Below are 17,957 nucleotides of genomic sequence, written 5' to 3'. Positions count from 1 at the left end.
AACAAAGTAACAGCTTTGGCAGCTGTGTTTTCTCTTAAAGAATGTCTGCTAGCCTGGATGGGAGGGGAGTTTTGGGGGCAGAGTGGATACATGTATATATATATGGCTGAGTTGGTCTGGTGTGTACCTGAAACTGTCACAATGTTGTTAATTGGCTATGCTGCTGCTGCTGCTGCTGCTGCTAAGTTGCTTCAGTCTTGCCCAACTCTGTGCAACCACACAGATGGCAGCCCACTAGGCTCCCCTGTCTCTGGGATTCTCCAGGCAAGAACACTGGAGTGGGTTGCCATTTCCTTCTCCAATGCATGAAAGTGAAAAGTGAAAGCGAAGTCGCTCAGTCGTGTCCAACTCATAGCGACCCCAAGGACTGAAGCCCACCAGGTTCCTCTGTCCATGGGATTTTCCAGGCAAGAGTACTGGAGTGGGGTGCCATTGCCTTACCTCAATACAAAAGAAAAAGTTTTATAAAAAGACTGTCTGCTAATGTCAACTGGGACGTGTTCAAGTCCTCAGCACATTACAGAAATCTTATTTCTCTGACCCTCTTTTCTATCGCCAGTGCTGCTGCCTGTCTTGGAAAGTAATAGGATTCCACTCCATGGACAGTGTTCTACATCCTAGCTGGTCCACAAGTTTAGATTGACCTTTCACCTACTTAGGGCCCAGGAGTGAAGTTGAGTCCATCAAAGAAAAGTGGTAAGAGATAGGATCCTATGTGGACAGGCTCTCTCAGTGAGCCGGGGCAGGTCAAATGAGAGAAATGGGGATAATCCTCTCTTCCATATGCCATGCTTTCCTGGTGACCAATCATTTCTAATTTATTTGTTTAATGTCCATCTCCCCAACAAAAGGGCATACTCCATGAGGCTATTGACCATGTCTTTCTCATTCTCTGGTTTATCACCAGCACCCAACACAGCATCTGACAGGTAGTCAGTGTCCTATAAATATCTGTTACATAATTAATCAGTTAAGTAGGACTGGAAAAGGTCAGTTTTCATTCCAGTCCCAAAGAAAGGCAATGCTAAAGAATGCTCGAACTACCACACAATTGCACTCATCTCACATGCTAGTAAAGTAATGCTCAAAATTCTCCAAGCCAGGCTTCAGCAATAGGTGAACCGTGAACTTCCAGATGTTCAAGTTGGTTTTAGAAAAGGCAGAGGAACCAGAGATCAAATTGCCAACATCCGCTGAATCATTGAAAAAGGAAGAGAGTTCCAGAAAGACATTTATTTCTGCTTTATTGACTATGCCAAAGCCTTTGACTGTGTGGATCACAATAAACTGTGGAAAATTCTGAAAGAGATGGGAATACCAGACCATCTGACTTGTCTTTTGAGAAACCTGTATGCAGGTCAGGAAGCAACAGTTAGAACTGGACATGGAACAACAGACTGGTGCCAAATAGGAAAAGGAGTACATCAAGGCTGTATATTGTCAACCTGCTTATTTAACTTCTATGCAGAGAAACGCTGCATAGAAGTTCTTCTATCATGAGAAACGCTGGCCTGGAAGAAACACAAGCTGGAATCAAGATTGCCGGGAGAAATACCAATAACCTCAGATATGCAGATGACACCACCCTTATGGCAGAAAGTGAAGAAGAACTAAAGAGCCTCTTGATAAAAGTGAAAGAGGAGAGTGAAAAAGTTGGCTTAAAGCTTAACATTCAGAAAACTAAGATCGTGGCATCTGGTCCCGTCACTTCATGGGAAATAGATGAGGAAACAGTGGAAACAGTGTCAGCTTTATTTTGGGGGGCTCCAAAATCACTGCAGATGGTGATTGCAGCCATGAAGTTAAAAGACGCTTACTCCTTGGAAGGAAAGTTATGACCAACCTATACAGCATATTTAAAAGCAGAGACATTACTTGCCAACAAAGGTCTGTCTAGTCAAGGCTATGTTTTCTCCAGTGGTCATGTATGGATGTGAGAGTTGGACAGTGAAGAAAGCTGAGCACCAAAGAATTGATGCTTTTGAACTGTGGTGTCAGAGAAGACTCTTGAGAGGCCCTTGGACTGCAAGGGGATCCAACCAGTCCATCCTAAAGGAGATCAGTCCTGGGTGTTCATTGGAAGGACTGATGTTGAAGCTGAAACTCCAATACTTCTGCCACCTCATGCGAAGAGTTGACTCATTGGAAAAGACCCTGATGCTGGGAAGGATTGAGGGCAGGAGGAGAAGGGGACGACAGAGGATGAGATGGCTGGATGGCATCATCGACTCGATGGACAGGTTTGGGTGGACTCCGGGAGTTGGTGATGGACAGGGAGGCCTGGTGTGCTGCGGTTCATGGGGTCACAAAGAGTCGGACACGACTGAGTGACTGAACTGAACTGAAATCCTGACAGGATGTAGATGGAAACTAGCAAATGAGTGAGAAAAGGTGGGGATAAATGAACTGAAGTCTTTGTTGGGAGCCATGAAGTGACTGCAAGAAGGAAACAGGAAGTGTAGAATAGTAGGGCCTTCTAGTAACTGTGGTGAGAAAGTGAGCATGAGTAAAAGGACACTAACAGTTGTTGAGCATCTTCTAGGTATCTGGTGCTTTAACGTGTATGAACTCATTTAATCTTCATGATTCTTCAAGATAGGCAATATGACAATTTTACATTTTACAGGTGAAAAAAAAAGAGATTCAAAAAGGTTTAATAATTTGTTGATGATCATTATTGTGAGACAAATGCTCATGAATCTCTCCTGTTTCTGCACATCCTATGAACAGAGACAGTGACTGACCCTGTACTGGACTAGTTTTTTCAGGATATTTGTACAGTAAACAGCTTTGGAAGATCCAGTGTTTCCCTCTGGGCCAGTGGAAAGGCAAACCTACTGCTCAGCCTGAAAGGTTCAGACTCGTTAAGGTCAGTGTTGCTCTCCTGTAATACAACCCACAGCATGTGCAATTGTCACCTGGTCCTTTTTGAGTAGCTCCTCTGAGACTTTGGGGGCAAAGGGAACTGACACAAGAAAATGCTTATACTCTGGTCACTACTACGGCTGGCCCAGGAGTCTCACATCTTCTGCCAGCATTCATGAAAAGATGTGGCAGCTCAGTTGGTAACTTGCAAGTGAGATAAAATCTCAGAACCGTCACAGGTCCTGTGGTCACACAGGTAAAGTGTCAAAAATGGGAATGGGATCCATACCTGTTTGACTCCAGAACCCACACTCTTTTCCCAGGATGCTGCTGCTTCCTGAGCTATACATAGGGCTAGTTGCTATATCATATGATGTCATTTCTCCCTGCCCTCCGCTGCCCCATACCGTGTGTCATTAAGTCTGACTTTACTTTTCAAATTGGATGATTGGAGTGTTCGGTGAAGCAAAGAGGTTTAAAGTATCTGATTATAATTGTCTTTCCCTCTGTCTCCCAGGTGAATGGGAGTCCTTCATCTATCATCTCATCTTCTTAATCATACTATTTGCCCAGGGTTATGGTTCTTATGATAGTCAGGCTTTTGTCAGGCATATTCATCTCAATGAACAAAAATTCCCAGAGGACACAACAACTGGAGCAACTTAGATATTTCATAAATAACCAACTAGGGCTTCCCTCGTGGCCCAGTGGTTAAGAAACCTTGCAATGCAGGGGACATGGGTTTGATCCCTGGTCCAGAAAGATCCCACATGCCTCAGAGCAACTGAGCCTGCAAGCCACAACTATTGAGCCCGAGTGCTCTAACTACTAAAGCCCGCAAACTCTAGGGCCTGTGGTCTGCAACAAGAGAAGCCACCATGATGAGAAGCTCCCGCATTGCAACTAGAGAGTAGTCCCTGCTCACTGCAACTAGAGAAAGCCCTCCCAGCAACAAAGACCCAGCACAGCCAAAAATAAATAAGTAAATAACTTTTAAAAAAAGAAAGTAAATTAACATTCACACTTTAATACAATTAAATAAATAGCCAGCTAGGTTTAGCACTTTGGAGGATACTTGCCAAACTTTACATCACGAGGCCCTGGGGCTCCTATATGCTTGCTGGGCCATCTAGGTAGTAGTTCAGAGAGTACTTGCTGGGCCATCTAGGTAGTAGTTCAGAGAGTATACAATGGTGGCACCCCAAGATCCCATTTTCCATATGTTTTGAACCCATGTATTAAAGTGGTTTCAGTAGAGATTTCTAATCTCAGGAGTCCCAAATATACCTTTTGTTCATATAGGTCTTTTGCTTTCATTATCTACAAACTCTTTTGATCTTCAACAGTGTTGGCATGTCAGGCCATCATTCTCTGTATTCACTGAAGTTAGAACTACAGCTGCCAGCACACGGTTGGAGAGAGGGGAAATCAGAGGCTGGGGAGCAGTGAGGTCATTCCCTCTGATCATGTCCCCAGAGGAATGGTCTACCAGAAGACCTGATGATTTGTCTAGCTCTTGCACCAGAGTGATCATATGCCATCCTCACAAGAGCCCTTTAAGGAAATAGGTCCAAAAAATTTAAGTGACTAAGCAGTTCAACATTCTGCTGTGCACTCATAGCAGATTTGGGGCTAGCATCCCTTTCCATACCTTGTATATTTAGTGAGTTCAGAGGCTGGTGTCCTAGTCTCCAGGAGGTAGAAGAGTAGGATGAAGGGTAGGGTGAGGATTCTTCCTTTTGACAGCTTCTGTCATCCTGCCAGAAGAAAGGGCCAATGCCTAGACATGTCATGCTTCCTGCCACAGAGGCAGGGTAGAAGGGTGATGTAAGGATTGGTGTACTGCACAGAGCTGGGGACTGGGAGTCCTAAAGTCTGACTGGACCATGAATTCTTCTTTTGCATGAATTCTCTGCATGCAAAATCTACATACATGTAGATTTGTGTCTTTGGGCCTGAGAGTCCAGCCAGATAACCGGTCCTCCTGGCCAAACGGTCCCCTGGCAGAGTAGTAGACAAAACCTCCCCACAACCTTCAGCTATCCCCTGCCTGACCCCCTCTAGCAGCTGTTGCTCTTATCTGAACAGAGGAGGACTGTTTCACTTCCTTGACTTCTGGGCGTGGATTTACCAAGCTGGGCTTTGCTTGGGTTGGAGCCAGGGTTGGTGGGAAGCAAACAGTTCAGAAAAGGGCTACACAACTTGGAGGTGCCACCATCCTGAACCAAGCACAGATGACTGGGGACAAGAAAGGGAGGCATTTGGGATGCAGGCATCTGAAAGATAAGGAGAGTCTCCAGCACGTGGGCTCAGGGTTTCTATTCTTGAGTTGTAGGTCTGTTGGAAGAGGCCAGAGACAAGGAAACAATTTGTTTATTTCAGTCCTGCAGGCTCCTCAGGTGAATAGCAACGTGCCGTAGAGACAGTTTCCTTCTTGCTAGTGTGGGCATTAGCAATTCTCCAAGAACTGGAAACCTCAGAGAAGGCACATTAATTTACTTCTTTTATCTTAGATAACAGAGGTCTACTTAGGAGATCTCGAGAAAAGATTACGGTGAAGATACACACAGCATGGAGAACTACTAGGTTCCAAAGTGGCTTAGTCATCAGCATCGTGTTATTATACAACGTCCCTGATTCCCTCTGGAAGTCTGTTCCAGTCTCCTCTTGCCAGGGACTGGGAAATTCTCCCTCCGTAGTCTATAGGAACAGTGCCACAGGTTGCTGGTCTGACTGCCTTAGCTTGTTACCGTCAATCCTATTGAACAGAACTGTGCCTGGCTACCCAGGTGGCACTAATAGTAAAGAACCTGCCTGCCAATGCAGGAGACATAAGAGATGTGGGTTGGATCCCTGGGTCTGGAAGATCCCCTGGAGGAGGTCATGGCTACCCACTCCAGTATTCTTGCCTGGAGAATTCCATGGACAGAGGAGCCCAGCGGGCTACAGTCCACAGAGTCACAAAGAGTTGGACATGACTGAAGCCACTTAGCATGCACACATGCACTTATCTGTCACCAAATTGTGGGGGCCCATTCCTGCTACAGTCAAGGACACCCTAGGCCACACCTAGCTGGATTTGCTTTCCTGACCAGGAGGCAATGAGCACAGTAGTGGACACAGCAGGCACCATGACTGACAGGTCTAGTACAGAGGACTTCCCCTGAAGTTTTACATCAGCCTTGGTGACAATCCATCTATGAGAGATTCGACTGAACACAAGAGAGACAGGGCCAGTTCTGTGTGTGCATGTGGAATAGGCAGCTGCCCGTGCCAGTCTTTCCCAAATCATGGTCCTCAGACCCCTGCAGGAGACCCATCTTAGTGTTTTAAAACTTCAAATTTCTGGGCTCTATTTCAGTCTTACAGAATGAGAATTTTGAAGTTGGGATCAGAGAGTCTGCATAGGTAAAAGCTCCTCATATAACTCTGTATCCACTAAAGTTGAGGACCTCTGTTCTATATTCTTCAAGCTCCATTTGAGTAATCATCTCCTTCTGGAAAGTTCTTCTCCTGCTATCTCTGTTTAGCAAAATCCTGCTCCAATCCTGGAGGCCAAGCTCAGATGTAGCTGCCTTCATGATGCTTTCCCTGATTTCATGTCTCCTTAACTGAAACTATCTCCTGGTGCTATGGGATAGAGGATACTAGGCATCTAAGAACTGGGGTTCAAGGGACATTGGGGATATGAGAAGGCATATCTGGGAAGGATGGAATTGTAGGAAAGGGTTTATGTTTTGTCCCCAACTTTATATTTGGAGAAATCTGAGAGTAAACTATGATGAATAGCAGCATATCCTTCCTGGAAATTAACCAGGACAGTAACATTTTAGATTTGCACGTATGCTCTCTCTATATACACACATAAAAACATGTATGTATTTGTATGTATTTGGCTACAACATTTGAAATTTAATTGCAAGTATCATGCCACTTTGCATCTAAAGTTTTGCATCTAAAATTGCATCTAATTTCAGCATGTATCTCTTATGAACAAGAGCATTCTCTCATTCCCTTGCAAAATAATAATACCATTATCACATCCAAGAAATGTAACATTGACAAAATAGCATTATTCAATATTGACTCATTTCAAAATTTCTCAAATTATCTCCCAAACATCCTAGCTATTTGTAATTCAATCAAGAATCATGGATTTTGTTTTACTGTCTTTTCAGTTTCTGCTAATCTAGATTCTAGAACAGTACGTTTGGCTTTTTTCCTTAATGAAATACTGATATTTTTAAAGAGTCCAGGTTGGCTGTCTTGTTTACTGTCTGGATTTGTCTGATTGTTTCCTCATGATTAGATTCGTATTAAACATCTCTGGCAAGAATACTACAGGAATAATATTGTTTACTTCCCAGCGTGTCACATCGGGAGGTTCACATGCCATTACCCTGTTATTGGTGATGCTAAATTTGATCCCTTATTTAAGGTGGTGTCTTCTAGAATTCTTCTTTGAAAAGGTACATGTTTCCTTTGTAATTAATAAGTAATCTATGGAGTAATCGGGAATAAGCATATTTAAGGAGCTCTTATGGTGATTCTTGAGTGCACTGAAGTTTGAACCACTGTTTTCCATGGTGTGATGTGAATGAGGGTCCTCCAAGGCCTGATCTGCCTCCACAATACCTCGGGCTTAGCATATCAGCCTTCACCTTTCACCTCTAACTCCACCTCCAAAGACCCTCTCCCTCTTGCCTAGCTCCAAATCCCTAGCTTGAGAGACATTAGTAGACCAGATGGGGGCACTGCCTACAACCCAAGGGAGCTTGCTCCCCTTACTTAGGTCACTGGCCTTGTGAGGAAGAGTCCTTGAAAATGGACAAGGTATTTTTGCCTGTTAGATTTGTATCATTATCAATAATAATAATAATAGTGGGGTGAACTAAGCCAAGCACTGTATGTAAATTACATCATTGGATCCTATGCCAATCAGGTGACTTTACAGATGAGAAAAGTGAGGCTCAGAGAAGTGAGGCAAATTCCCCAAGGTTACACAGCTATTAAAAGTGGGAACTGTTTTGTAAAGCAATTATCCTTCAATTAATAAATTAAAACATAGTAGAAAAAAAAAGTGGGAACTGGATTCAAATCCAGTACCAATTAAAAAGCATATGCTTTTAAACACTCAGTTCTGCTCCCTAATGAGCAAGAATCCCACTGACTTCAGAATCCTCTTTCCATTTTCCTCTGAAGAGTTCTAGGCCCACAGCATCCCTAAGCATGAGGAAGCAGGAACATTACTATCTTTCAAGATGGAGAACAGCGAGATCAATTGGCATTCCTGTGGTCTTGCAACAAGTGAGTAACCGAACAGGGATGTTGATGGAGGGACCTTAAGCTCTTGCTTATGAATTTCATTTTGATTTAAGAGGCAGCTGAGAGCCACTGTGATTTCTGACTGGTGCTTGCTGAATCCAGAGTGGGTTCAGGTTGGATTAATATCATTGTCCTTTGTGTGAGGAAAGGCTGCTGCTTGATAATCAACAGGCTTGCAGGCTTTGGTGGAAAAGACCGGTGTTGCTTAACAGCCCCTTTCTGTGCTTTGCACATTTGATTGACTGCCTTTAGGTTTACAGCACTCTGTCCAGCCTGTCACGGGGGAAAATGCTACCTCTTAGATTCTAGTTAGGTCAAGAAAACCTCTCGCTCTCACCCTACACCCTCCATTCCCAATAAACAGGAACAACAACGACAAAAAAAAAAAACTTGTAAAGGTGCTCCAAATTTGTGTAGCCCACAGTTTTCTCTAGTCTGCCAATTCTGCCATGACGATGCCCAGTCAAATGCTGCAGTGAAATGAAAAAAAGAAAACAAACAAAACCACAGAAACCAAGACTCTCTCCTGCTAGTAAGAGTCATTTGTAATCGAGGAGGGGGGTTATTGAATGATTTATCTTTAGCTTCAGGTTGCCCGTTTCTTAGTGACAGGGGTGTCAGGAAAATATTTCTGCACCTGTTGCAAGGTTTCATCTCTGGCTGGAGATAGACACAGACAAACACATATAGAATATCATCCCAATTTTAGCCTATGTGCTGTTAAAGCAAGCACCCATACATATAAAGTATCATCCAAGTTTAGCATATGTCCTGACAAATTAAACAACGTCATATATAGACACAAAAGATTCCATAGTTGGAGGAGTCCTAAGAGGTCATCTGGCAAACCTTCCATCCTACTCTTCATCCCCTGGCCGCACATGCTCAGAACAGCTCTTACTCAGAGACCAAAGTTTGGGCATCTCCAGTGACAAGTTGTGGAGAAGGCAATGGCACCCCACTCCAATACTCTTGCCTGGAAAATCCCGTGGACGGAGGAGCCTGGTAGGCTACAGCCCATGGGGTCGCTAAGAATCGGACACGACTGAGTGACTTCACTTTCACTTTTCCCTTTCATGCACTGGAGAAGGAAATGGCAACCCACTCCAGTATTCTTGCCTGGAGAATCCTAGGGACGGTGGAGCCTGGTGAGCTGCCGTCTATGGGGTCGCACAGAGTCGGACACCACTGAAGCGACTTAGCATAGCATAGCATCGTGACAAGTTGGGACTTCTGTGGTGGCTGCAAGGTAAAGAATCTGCCTGCCTGCAAGGCAGAAGACCTGGGTTCAATCCCGGGTCAGGAAGATACCCTGGAGAAGGAAAAGGCAACCCACTCCAGTATTCTTGCCTGGAGAATCCCATGGGCAGAGGAGCCTGGAGGGCTACAGAGTCAGACACGACTGAGGGACTAAACAACAATGCAGATCAAGTTATGCAAAAGTTTCAGAGGCAGCTGGTGCCTGTGACCAGCTTTTTTTTTTCCATAATGATCTCTTATAAAATAAAGTGAAATCCATCCTCCTAGTAACTCCTGGCTTTAGGGGATGCTCCCTTCCTCCGTAAGAGTCATGCAGAATAAGGGATCTCCTTTTCTATAGAGGCTTGTCCCCCGACCCTAGAGAGACTGAAACCTCCAGGACCAGTGCCCAGACAGGATCTTCTCTGCAGTGACCTTCCTCCCCCTCTGACCGCCCCCTTTGGATGGCATGGATCTGCAAGGATCACTCTCCTAGCTGCTGCTGTCCCACCTGTATTGCTCTGCTTCCCCCACCCCCACCCCACCCCACCCGGCAAGCAAGCACAGAGCTCCTGGGAGGCTGGGCCCGTGGGCCCACTGCAGTGCCATCACTCAGCTTGCCAAAAGCCATGTGACACAGCAAGGAAGCAAGTGGTTAGAGAGGTGCATTGGGTTTCTGAGAGGCACTAGTGTAGCTAAGGCAGAAATAGGCTCGAACTTAATAATCTGCTCATCACCCACAGTAAGAGACACCCTGACTTATTCAAAGACACCGTGGGCGGTGCAGAGGATGAATAAGCATGATTCACTGCCACTCTGGCACCCGGGGCACGAAGAATAATAAAACCCAAAGAATTGTAGCCGCCTGAGTAGTAAATTAAGAGATCCGGGGCTCAGCTAGACTCTCGACATCAATGTTACCATGGCAATAAAGGGCCCCAGCATTCAGCAGCTATTACAGAGCAGGCGTCTAATAGGCTAGTCTATGTCACAGCCAAAGCCCAAGGGGCTAGCAAAGAAGACCAATTAGCATATCCATTCATTAGGGGCCTCTGCACACTTCTTCTCTTAATTCCAATTAGTTGTTTGTTTGAACCAACATCTCTTGCCTGCATTATACTCATTAGTGCCTTTTAGCCACTGGAAATAGGCTTGAAACTCCACAAGGACCTCACTATTTCCCAAGCCTTCATATTTTCCCCAGGGGTCTAGATTGATGCAGTCACCAACTTAGGGCCCTCAGTCCCTCGAAATGAAAGCATCTCTCACTGTATAACTGTACTCGACAGATGGAAACTGCTCAGGAATGTGATGCGCTAAGGGTTCTTCCTGGAACCCAGCGAAATAAGGATCCGGGGCCATTATCTGGACCATTCAGGTCAAAGAAACCCTTTGGCCTTAGCCAGTGAGCCCGGTGGCCACGCCTGCTGGCCACTACTCAGAGGCTAGTTGTTCGGGAGGGGGGGCTTTGGGCACCCGGGACCATACTGGCATCATCAAAGTCGAGCAGTAGCCATTCCAGCTTGAAGGACTGCCCTTCAAGGTCCAGCCCAAATCCCGCCTATTCTGGGAAGCCTTCCCTGATCTTTGCAGTCTCGAATGAGATTCCCCTCCTCCATGAATTTTCAAGATGACACCCTATGCAGGCAGCATTCATGGCAGCCTCAGCTCCTCGGCCAGCCTGGAGTTCCCTCACCCGTGACTTCAGAGTCCTCAAGGTCACTGGGAGGGACTGGGGTTCTAGGCAGTACTCATAATGCCACTGCACATGACCTTCTAGAGGCTCCCCGAGGACTTAGCCAAACTCCAGGCAGGGACACACCCCACCCCCACCCCCACCCAACTGTGTAAATAGCTCACAAGAACAGATGCCATAAACTAGCCTCTCTCATGGCAGAAGGAAAGAATCTCTCAAAAGTGCTATGTTCTCTTCCTTCCTGGGAACAGGACGACCAGGTCCATAAGATTGTTTCTGTTCCCCATCAGCAGCCATGTGGTTTGACTGAGGCAGGCAAGCAGGAAAAGGGGCTTACAGAAGCAGCTGCTAACATCTGTGCACAAGGACTGACTTGAATCATTTGCCTCTGAACTCAGTATCAAATTCAAAGCCTCTCCTTTCTCCCTCCTCTCTCGCCTCTGTAGCCACTGCTTCATTTGCAGCTCCATTGGTCACTTCTGGCTCCAGTCTGCTGTCCTGTTAAGCAGATTGCTTTTTTTTCCAAAATTGGCAGGAATGGTTTCTCCTTTAGTCTTCTGAGTGTGAGCTCAGACAGATTTCTGTCTTTGAGATCCTACGGGATTTTGTTATTGTACCCCACCCAACAGCTGGCATTCCAGAAGGCAGCCTGGGCTATAGTCAAAGTACATTGCAAATATCTTAAGTATATGGCAAACCCCAAATCACCCAGAATGCTAGGGAATGAGAGATTCTGGAGAATGGAACACTTTGTTACCTGAGTTCACTTTAATCCAAACTCCCTTTTGTCTTCTATTGTTGGTTTTTTCCTCTCAGCTTTATTCAGATATAATTGACATACAACATTATGTAAGTTTAAGGTGTTCAATGTGATTTTGTCCATGATACACATATATATTGCAAAATGATTACCACCATAGGGCGAGCTAATACCTCTAGCACATCACATAATTACTATTTCTTTTTTATGATGAGAAGACGGAAGATCTACTCTCTTAGCAGCTTCCAAGTATATAACACAGTACTATTAACCACAATTACCATGCCACACATTAGATTTCCAGAGTTTATTCACTTCAAAACTAGAAGTTTATACCCTTTGACCAACATCTCCCCAATTCCCCCATGCCTAGCGTAACTACTGTCTATTTCTATGAATTTGGCTTTTTTTGATTCCACATAGAAGTGAAATCATACAGTATTTGTCTTTCTCAGTCTGACTTATTTCACTTGGCACAATTCCCTCAAGGTCCATCCATGTTGTCATTAATGGCATAATTTCCTTCTTTCTCATGGCTGAGTAATATTCCATCATATGTATGTATACACACCACACCTTCCTCGTCCATTCCTCTGTTGACAGGGCACTCAGGCTCTTTCCATATCTTGGCTACCGTGAATAATGCTACCCCCTACTCCTGATTTTTTAAATCTTGCTAACATAACTGTACACTTCTTTTCTGCCTTAGTAAGACAAGACCAATGTATCTATCCTTTGTTTGGTTTTTGAGGCTTCCAAGAGCTTCGAGTTTCTCATATACTTAACATCAGGAATCACACACAAAGTTCAAGTGGAGAAAGCATAAGAGGTAAAGCTCAATGTCTAATGAGGCCAGGGTAAACCCTGGAATATATTTTGCTTTCATTGAAATCCCAAAAGAGGAATGAGTTTCTCTTTTCTTTGTCAGTGTTCTCTTTCTCGTCAAGTGAGGGTATCAGAGGAGACTCTGTTAAAAAAGAATCCTATGTAGTAACGTTCTAGTAAATAGAGTCTTTATTTTAAATTAGCCACTATTGAAGCTGTCTTCATAAGAACAGCCTAGGTTTGGCATTCTGAATAAATCGATCTTTCTAAGTGGTTGGGCTGATTTTCCTGGTTATCAATATGCCCAGAATCTCAGTGCTTGCAACATTCTCAGTCACTTGGGTGTGATGGGAAGGGGAGGGGATTTGTGAAGGATCACATATTCCTCCTAGGCCTTTTAGCTACCCAGGCTCCAGTGGGGTGAACCAAACAGACCAAAACTGCTATACAATGTTCTTGACTGTTTCTACTAATTTTTCTTTTGGTGGATCCCACATTGGCTTCAGAAGTTATATATGTCTGGGAAACCGACACTGCAAAGTTCTGGCTTGTTCCCTGCCCTGATGCTAAGGGATAAATATAGATCTCAACCACTACAGAAATTTGGCCAGGATTCCAAGGGGTGTGTGTGTGAGGGGCAGTGCTGATGGGGCCATTCTGACATGTGGGAGAGAAAAAAGGTTTCTTTATATCCAAGGCCCTCTTTGGTGGGGGGGATGGGCCAAGCAGGAGCCTGGCCTCTAAAATCAGAATGCATAATCCATATTTAAGGGGCTGGTGGATTGACACAAATAAGGAATATTATAGGTGGCTTAGTGTGGGGCGGGGGAGGTGGGGAGAGCAAAGGGAATCTTTCCTGACACCTTAGATCCTTTTGCATGAGATCAGCCTTATGAAAAAAGAAAGTTATTCTTGGCCAACTCCCCTCACCCCCAACTCCCACCCAGGCCCCACCCTCTGCACACACTGATATCCAGCTCTCAACTGAGAAGGACACAACTGAAGACTGCCATTGGGCCCATAGTAGCTCAGGCGCTAGAGAAGGGCAGGGAGTGGGAAGAGAAGTGAAGCTGCGGGGGGGGGTGAGTCGCTCATCCTTGTGACCCAGAATATCTCCCCCTCCCTGTAATGATGAGCTTGCTTTTCCATAAGGGCTTTCCTTTGATTCAGAGAAGGGGCCAACCAATGAGAGAGGGGCATGTTAGATTATTTTGGGGAAGGGCTCATGCCAGGAGGGTTCACTTTTACTAGGCGCCAAGTAGCCCCAGCAACCAGTGTCTCCTGTACCAGCAGCAGCTCCAGAGCTCTCACCCACTCGCCTGCCTCTGCTGCGCCTCTGCCCACTGCACAGCCATGAGAAGGCAGCTCCGGTCCAGAAGGGCTCCGGCCTTGCCTTACGGTTATCGCTACAGACTTGTGAGTCCCGGGGAGCAGAATATTTTTGCTGTCCCTTTAGAATGGGGTGGGTGGGGGTTGTGTAGGTCATGACTTAGGGCTGCTTCTCTTTAGGATGGGCAGGAACAGTGAAGTTTAAGGAAGCCCAGGGTTTCAAGCGTGAGCAGTGACTCCCGGGACCCCATTGCACCCTGAATGGCTAGACTGAAGGAGGAAGCCTCTCTCCTGCGCAACAAAGATAAGGGACAGGGGGAGATGCCAGAGAATGAGGGGGCCTTCTACAATGTTTTCGTGGGAGTCTAGAATTTGAACAGACCTTTTGGAGCCTGGGAGTAGAGGTTTCATTCCAATAGCAAGAAATGGAGCCAAGAGAGAAGGGAAGGGAAAGAGGAAATGAAAGGCGTTTGCCTACCCAGTTGTCTCAGTCCCTTTGGGTGGGAGCTTCTGAGGAACCCGGCTACTCTTTTTCTAAAGCTGAAATTCCAAGCTATAGCTAAAATCCTGGAATACTAGATAGAAGCTGGGAGCAGTCCCAGACATCATTTCTCTAGAATCCCTCATCACGTAAAGGAGACTGCTGTGGCTCAGGGCACGGGAGGTACTGGCCATTTACTGGAGAAGCCAAAGTGAGAATGCAGGTTTCCTCACTTCTCATCCTATGCTCTTTCATATTTGCAGCATGCAACTCCCTAACCCTCCAGCACCCATGGCCTTCCTGCCTGCCACCCTACCCTGCCCAACACTCACACACCCCACCTTCAATGCCACCATTTATCTCCAGGGTGCATTAAAATTTTCTTTGAACCCAAAGTTTCCTTGCATTTACTTTGCTAGAAATCATGAGTATATGCCACATGCAGTGTTTTGTTTTTTTTTTTTTTTTTTGCTGGGAAGTATATTCTGAAATCTCCCCCAGAGAGGGCTGTGATCTGAGCTTCAGGAAGAAACAAAGCTTAATCCATTTTTTCTTGGGGAATGACCACTCCCCAGCCAGGGAGCTAAGTGGAGACTCTCAACAGCCAGCAGAGGAAGACATGAATTCTAACCTCATACCAACCTATGGAGGGCTTCTCGTAACTTTCTAGCCACAGTTTGTAGAATCTCTCTTTTGACACTCCTCAAAGTCCCTTCCAGTTCTCAGAGCAGTCACAGTCTGTAGGGCATATAAAATCATTCCTTATTTGGATTCTTTTCTCTATAATGCTGCTAAAGTGTTGTGTACAAGTTTAATTATCTGTCCCTTGTTTTGGATTTTAAATACATCAGGGGATCTTGCTTTATCGGGAACACTTGATCACGTTTACAAAGAGAGAATTTGATGCAGTGAATAATTGTGTGCTAATGTCTCTTTTAAAATTAATCAACCATTCGAATGTTTACAGGGTGTCACTCAATGCAGGGCACAAATTTATCTTCCGGGTCATACTGTTTGTTTATGTATTTGTTTATATGTTTATATATTTAGAGTGCTCAAAATGGAGCCATGTTCTGCCCTTCAGACTCTTTCCTTTTAGGGCAACACCACGGCCCCAGCACACACCCACTCTTCCATCTCTGCACACTCACACACACTATCACAGGAGGTCAGTGCCACTTTAGGAAACAGACAAAAACAGGCCCTCTCATTACAAAAGGATTCCCTACTGGGTTCCATGAAACACTGAGCTGCCCCCAAAGTGCCCCTCTTGTACAGTGTGAGGTTCTCCTATACCTGGAAGCTGGGGTGAGGGAGAAAGATATTTGCAGTTCCTGAAGCCCAGGCAGTGTGAGAGCTGTGGGGAAATTAGCTCTGAGAAGGTTAATTCTTCCCGGGAGGGTAAAGCTTTAATGACAAGCCATCTTTAATGGGATTATCGTGAGAGCTCATATCTACAAACAAGATCAGGCAGAGGCCAAAGCCAGCTGCCTCCTCTGTGGAGCAGGGGTGGAAGGCAGGCAAAACAGGCAACTGGGAGAGAAAAGGAGATTTTCCAGAAAATATAAAGGGAATAGAAACTCCTTCACCTTGAAATGTTATACTTCAAATTCTCCGAGATTTTAAGTTACATCACATTCTCTGGAGGCCAGGATGACTGACTACCCACTACAGTCCAGATGAGCGCCTAGGCAAGGACATGGTTCAGGAGTTTTCAGTCAGGCAGTTATCACTGATGTTTGTTCAGTGCCCACTGGTTATCTAGCTGCAGGCTCCACGATGTGGAGGGCCATCAAGGAGTTAGAAAATATGGCTCCGTCCCACCCACCCCCATCCCAGGTGCTCAGAATGTAATTCTGGAGGTCAAATGGGTACCTATGTACACAAACAAGTGAAAGAGATTTAAGAACATGTATTAATCTGTTCAACATTGAGTGATGGGGGTTTATTTTCCTAAGCCTTACCCCGTGAGTCCTTGTCAGAGTTAGAAATCTCCAGTTGTGAGCACCTCCAGCCTCTTGGGAACACAGAATCTAACACATTGCTGTGCTCCATCAATCTGCTCAATCACCTCTCAGCTCTTGCGCTCAGAGTGGTAGGGGAGAAACATCATTTTCAGGGATATTGCGAGACATGGGTTCAGAGACTGTCTGCTCTATCGTGAACTAGCTGCGTGATTCTGGCTACATCCTGTTGCCTCTCTGGGCCTCACGTGGACAAGTGAATCTTCAAGATCCCTGTCAGGTCTGATACGCGCGTGACATTAAGACTGTACCTTTGAACAAATTAGAGAGCAATTCAAGAGTGCTTGTAATCAAGAGCTAGACAACGCTGGGCAGACTGAATGCTGAGAGTAGAGCCTTGTCATTCTGTGTCACTTTTACGGATCCTGAACAATCTAGCTCTCTGGCCCACCCCGCTCCCCCCGTCAGCCCTTTCAGCTGAGTGTCCTCTAAATGGCCTTTGAGGAATCAGGCAGGGAGAGGGCAGCATGGAGCCCCTGGCCTCTATCATTGGACACATCCCCCCAACAGGTGCACAGGCCCTGCCGCTCTTCAGATTTGGACGGCACAGAGAAGGGAGGGTGGCCTCATTTTCTGCTGCTGCAATGAGCCTTGGCAGACCCACAACGAGCAGAGATCCAACTCGCCAGCCTGTGGCTGGGAGGCATTTGAAATACCATTTGGTGAAGTCTGGGTTTTTCTCATTTTTGTTTAATTTTCTTAGAACCACTTGGAGAAGATTACAGTTTCAGATCTCAAGTAATGGCTGCAATCAGTCAATCAACAAATATGTGCTGAGCATTTCTACGTGCCCAGATTTCTTCCAAGGGTACGGGCTTGGGGGTGGGGAAGACGAGGGAAATATCAGTTGCCATCCCAACCCTCAGGTGGTCTGTCCAACCTGCTTCTGGCAGGCAGAGGTTCCAGCGTGGGCAATAGTCAGAGAAGCAGCAAAGAACTGCACCCCCAATCTCTTGTTTCTGTGGGGAAGACAGTCTAAGTTTTGAGGAGGGGTACAGCAGCTGGCTTTTCCTCCTGATGTCTGTTCCAAGCTATTTTTAGCCACAACTTAGGATGGTGAGGGTGAGCAGCTGAAAGCATCCAGGGTGTTAGGACAAAGCTGCCTTGGACTGAGAATGTGCCATCACGGACATAAGTGTCTAAAACTCCTCCATCCTCCAGTGTTGAGCTCAGTCTGCCCTGACAGGCCAAAGTTAATGGGAAGCCATGGCCCCAGGACACAGTAATGACATGAACAGTCCTAGGGGAACAGCCCAAATGCCTGCAGCCGAGAATAACACTTGCACCTCTATGGAAAGAATATTGGGTCAAAATGGGTCATAGAAAGGATATTTCCTACAAGAGAACAGAGAGAAAGAAATCTTCCTCTTGTAACAACAGGTATGTTTCTGGGTAAGTGGACATCGGAAGCAT

General features: G+C 45.6%; 1 protein-coding gene and 1 long non-coding RNA gene across 14 annotated transcripts in view; both read left to right on the top strand.

Moving 5' to 3' along the window:
- LOC145536205 (uncharacterized) overlaps nt 1-3,844 on the top strand; it is a 41,318-nt gene extending 37,474 nt beyond the window's left edge. The window contains exon 5 of the long non-coding RNA XR_014075700.1: nt 560-3,844. This is a non-coding gene — a long non-coding RNA (uncharacterized LOC145536205). The remainder of the gene's footprint in view (nt 1-559) is intronic.
- A 10,139-nt stretch (nt 3,845-13,983) lies between these two features.
- ATP1B4 (ATPase Na+/K+ transporting family member beta 4) overlaps nt 13,984-17,957 on the top strand; it is a 42,829-nt gene continuing 38,855 nt past the window's right edge. For 11 of the 13 annotated variants that reach the window (XR_014075699.1, XR_014075698.1, XM_081565044.1 and 8 more), the window contains exon 1: nt 13,984-14,126. Coding sequence is in view for 9 of the 13 variants with exons in the window: in XM_081565044.1 (XP_081421170.1) it covers nt 14,064-14,126 (63 nt within the window). In the remaining 4 variants the exon portion in view is untranslated. Of the gene's footprint in view, nt 14,127-14,783; nt 17,925-17,957 lie in introns of those variants that run through there. The other 2 variants (XM_081565045.1, XM_081565043.1) reach the window with 1 other exon arrangement.

The sequence above is a fragment of the Giraffa tippelskirchi genome, chromosome X, assembly GCF_054371585.1.
Source record: "Giraffa tippelskirchi isolate mGirTip1 chromosome X, T2T-mGirTip1v1.2.pri, whole genome shotgun sequence".
NCBI lineage: Eukaryota > Metazoa > Chordata > Mammalia > Artiodactyla > Giraffidae > Giraffa > Giraffa tippelskirchi.
The sequence above is the reverse complement of the archived record's forward strand: the minus strand, read 5'-3'. Positions and strand labels throughout refer to the sequence as shown.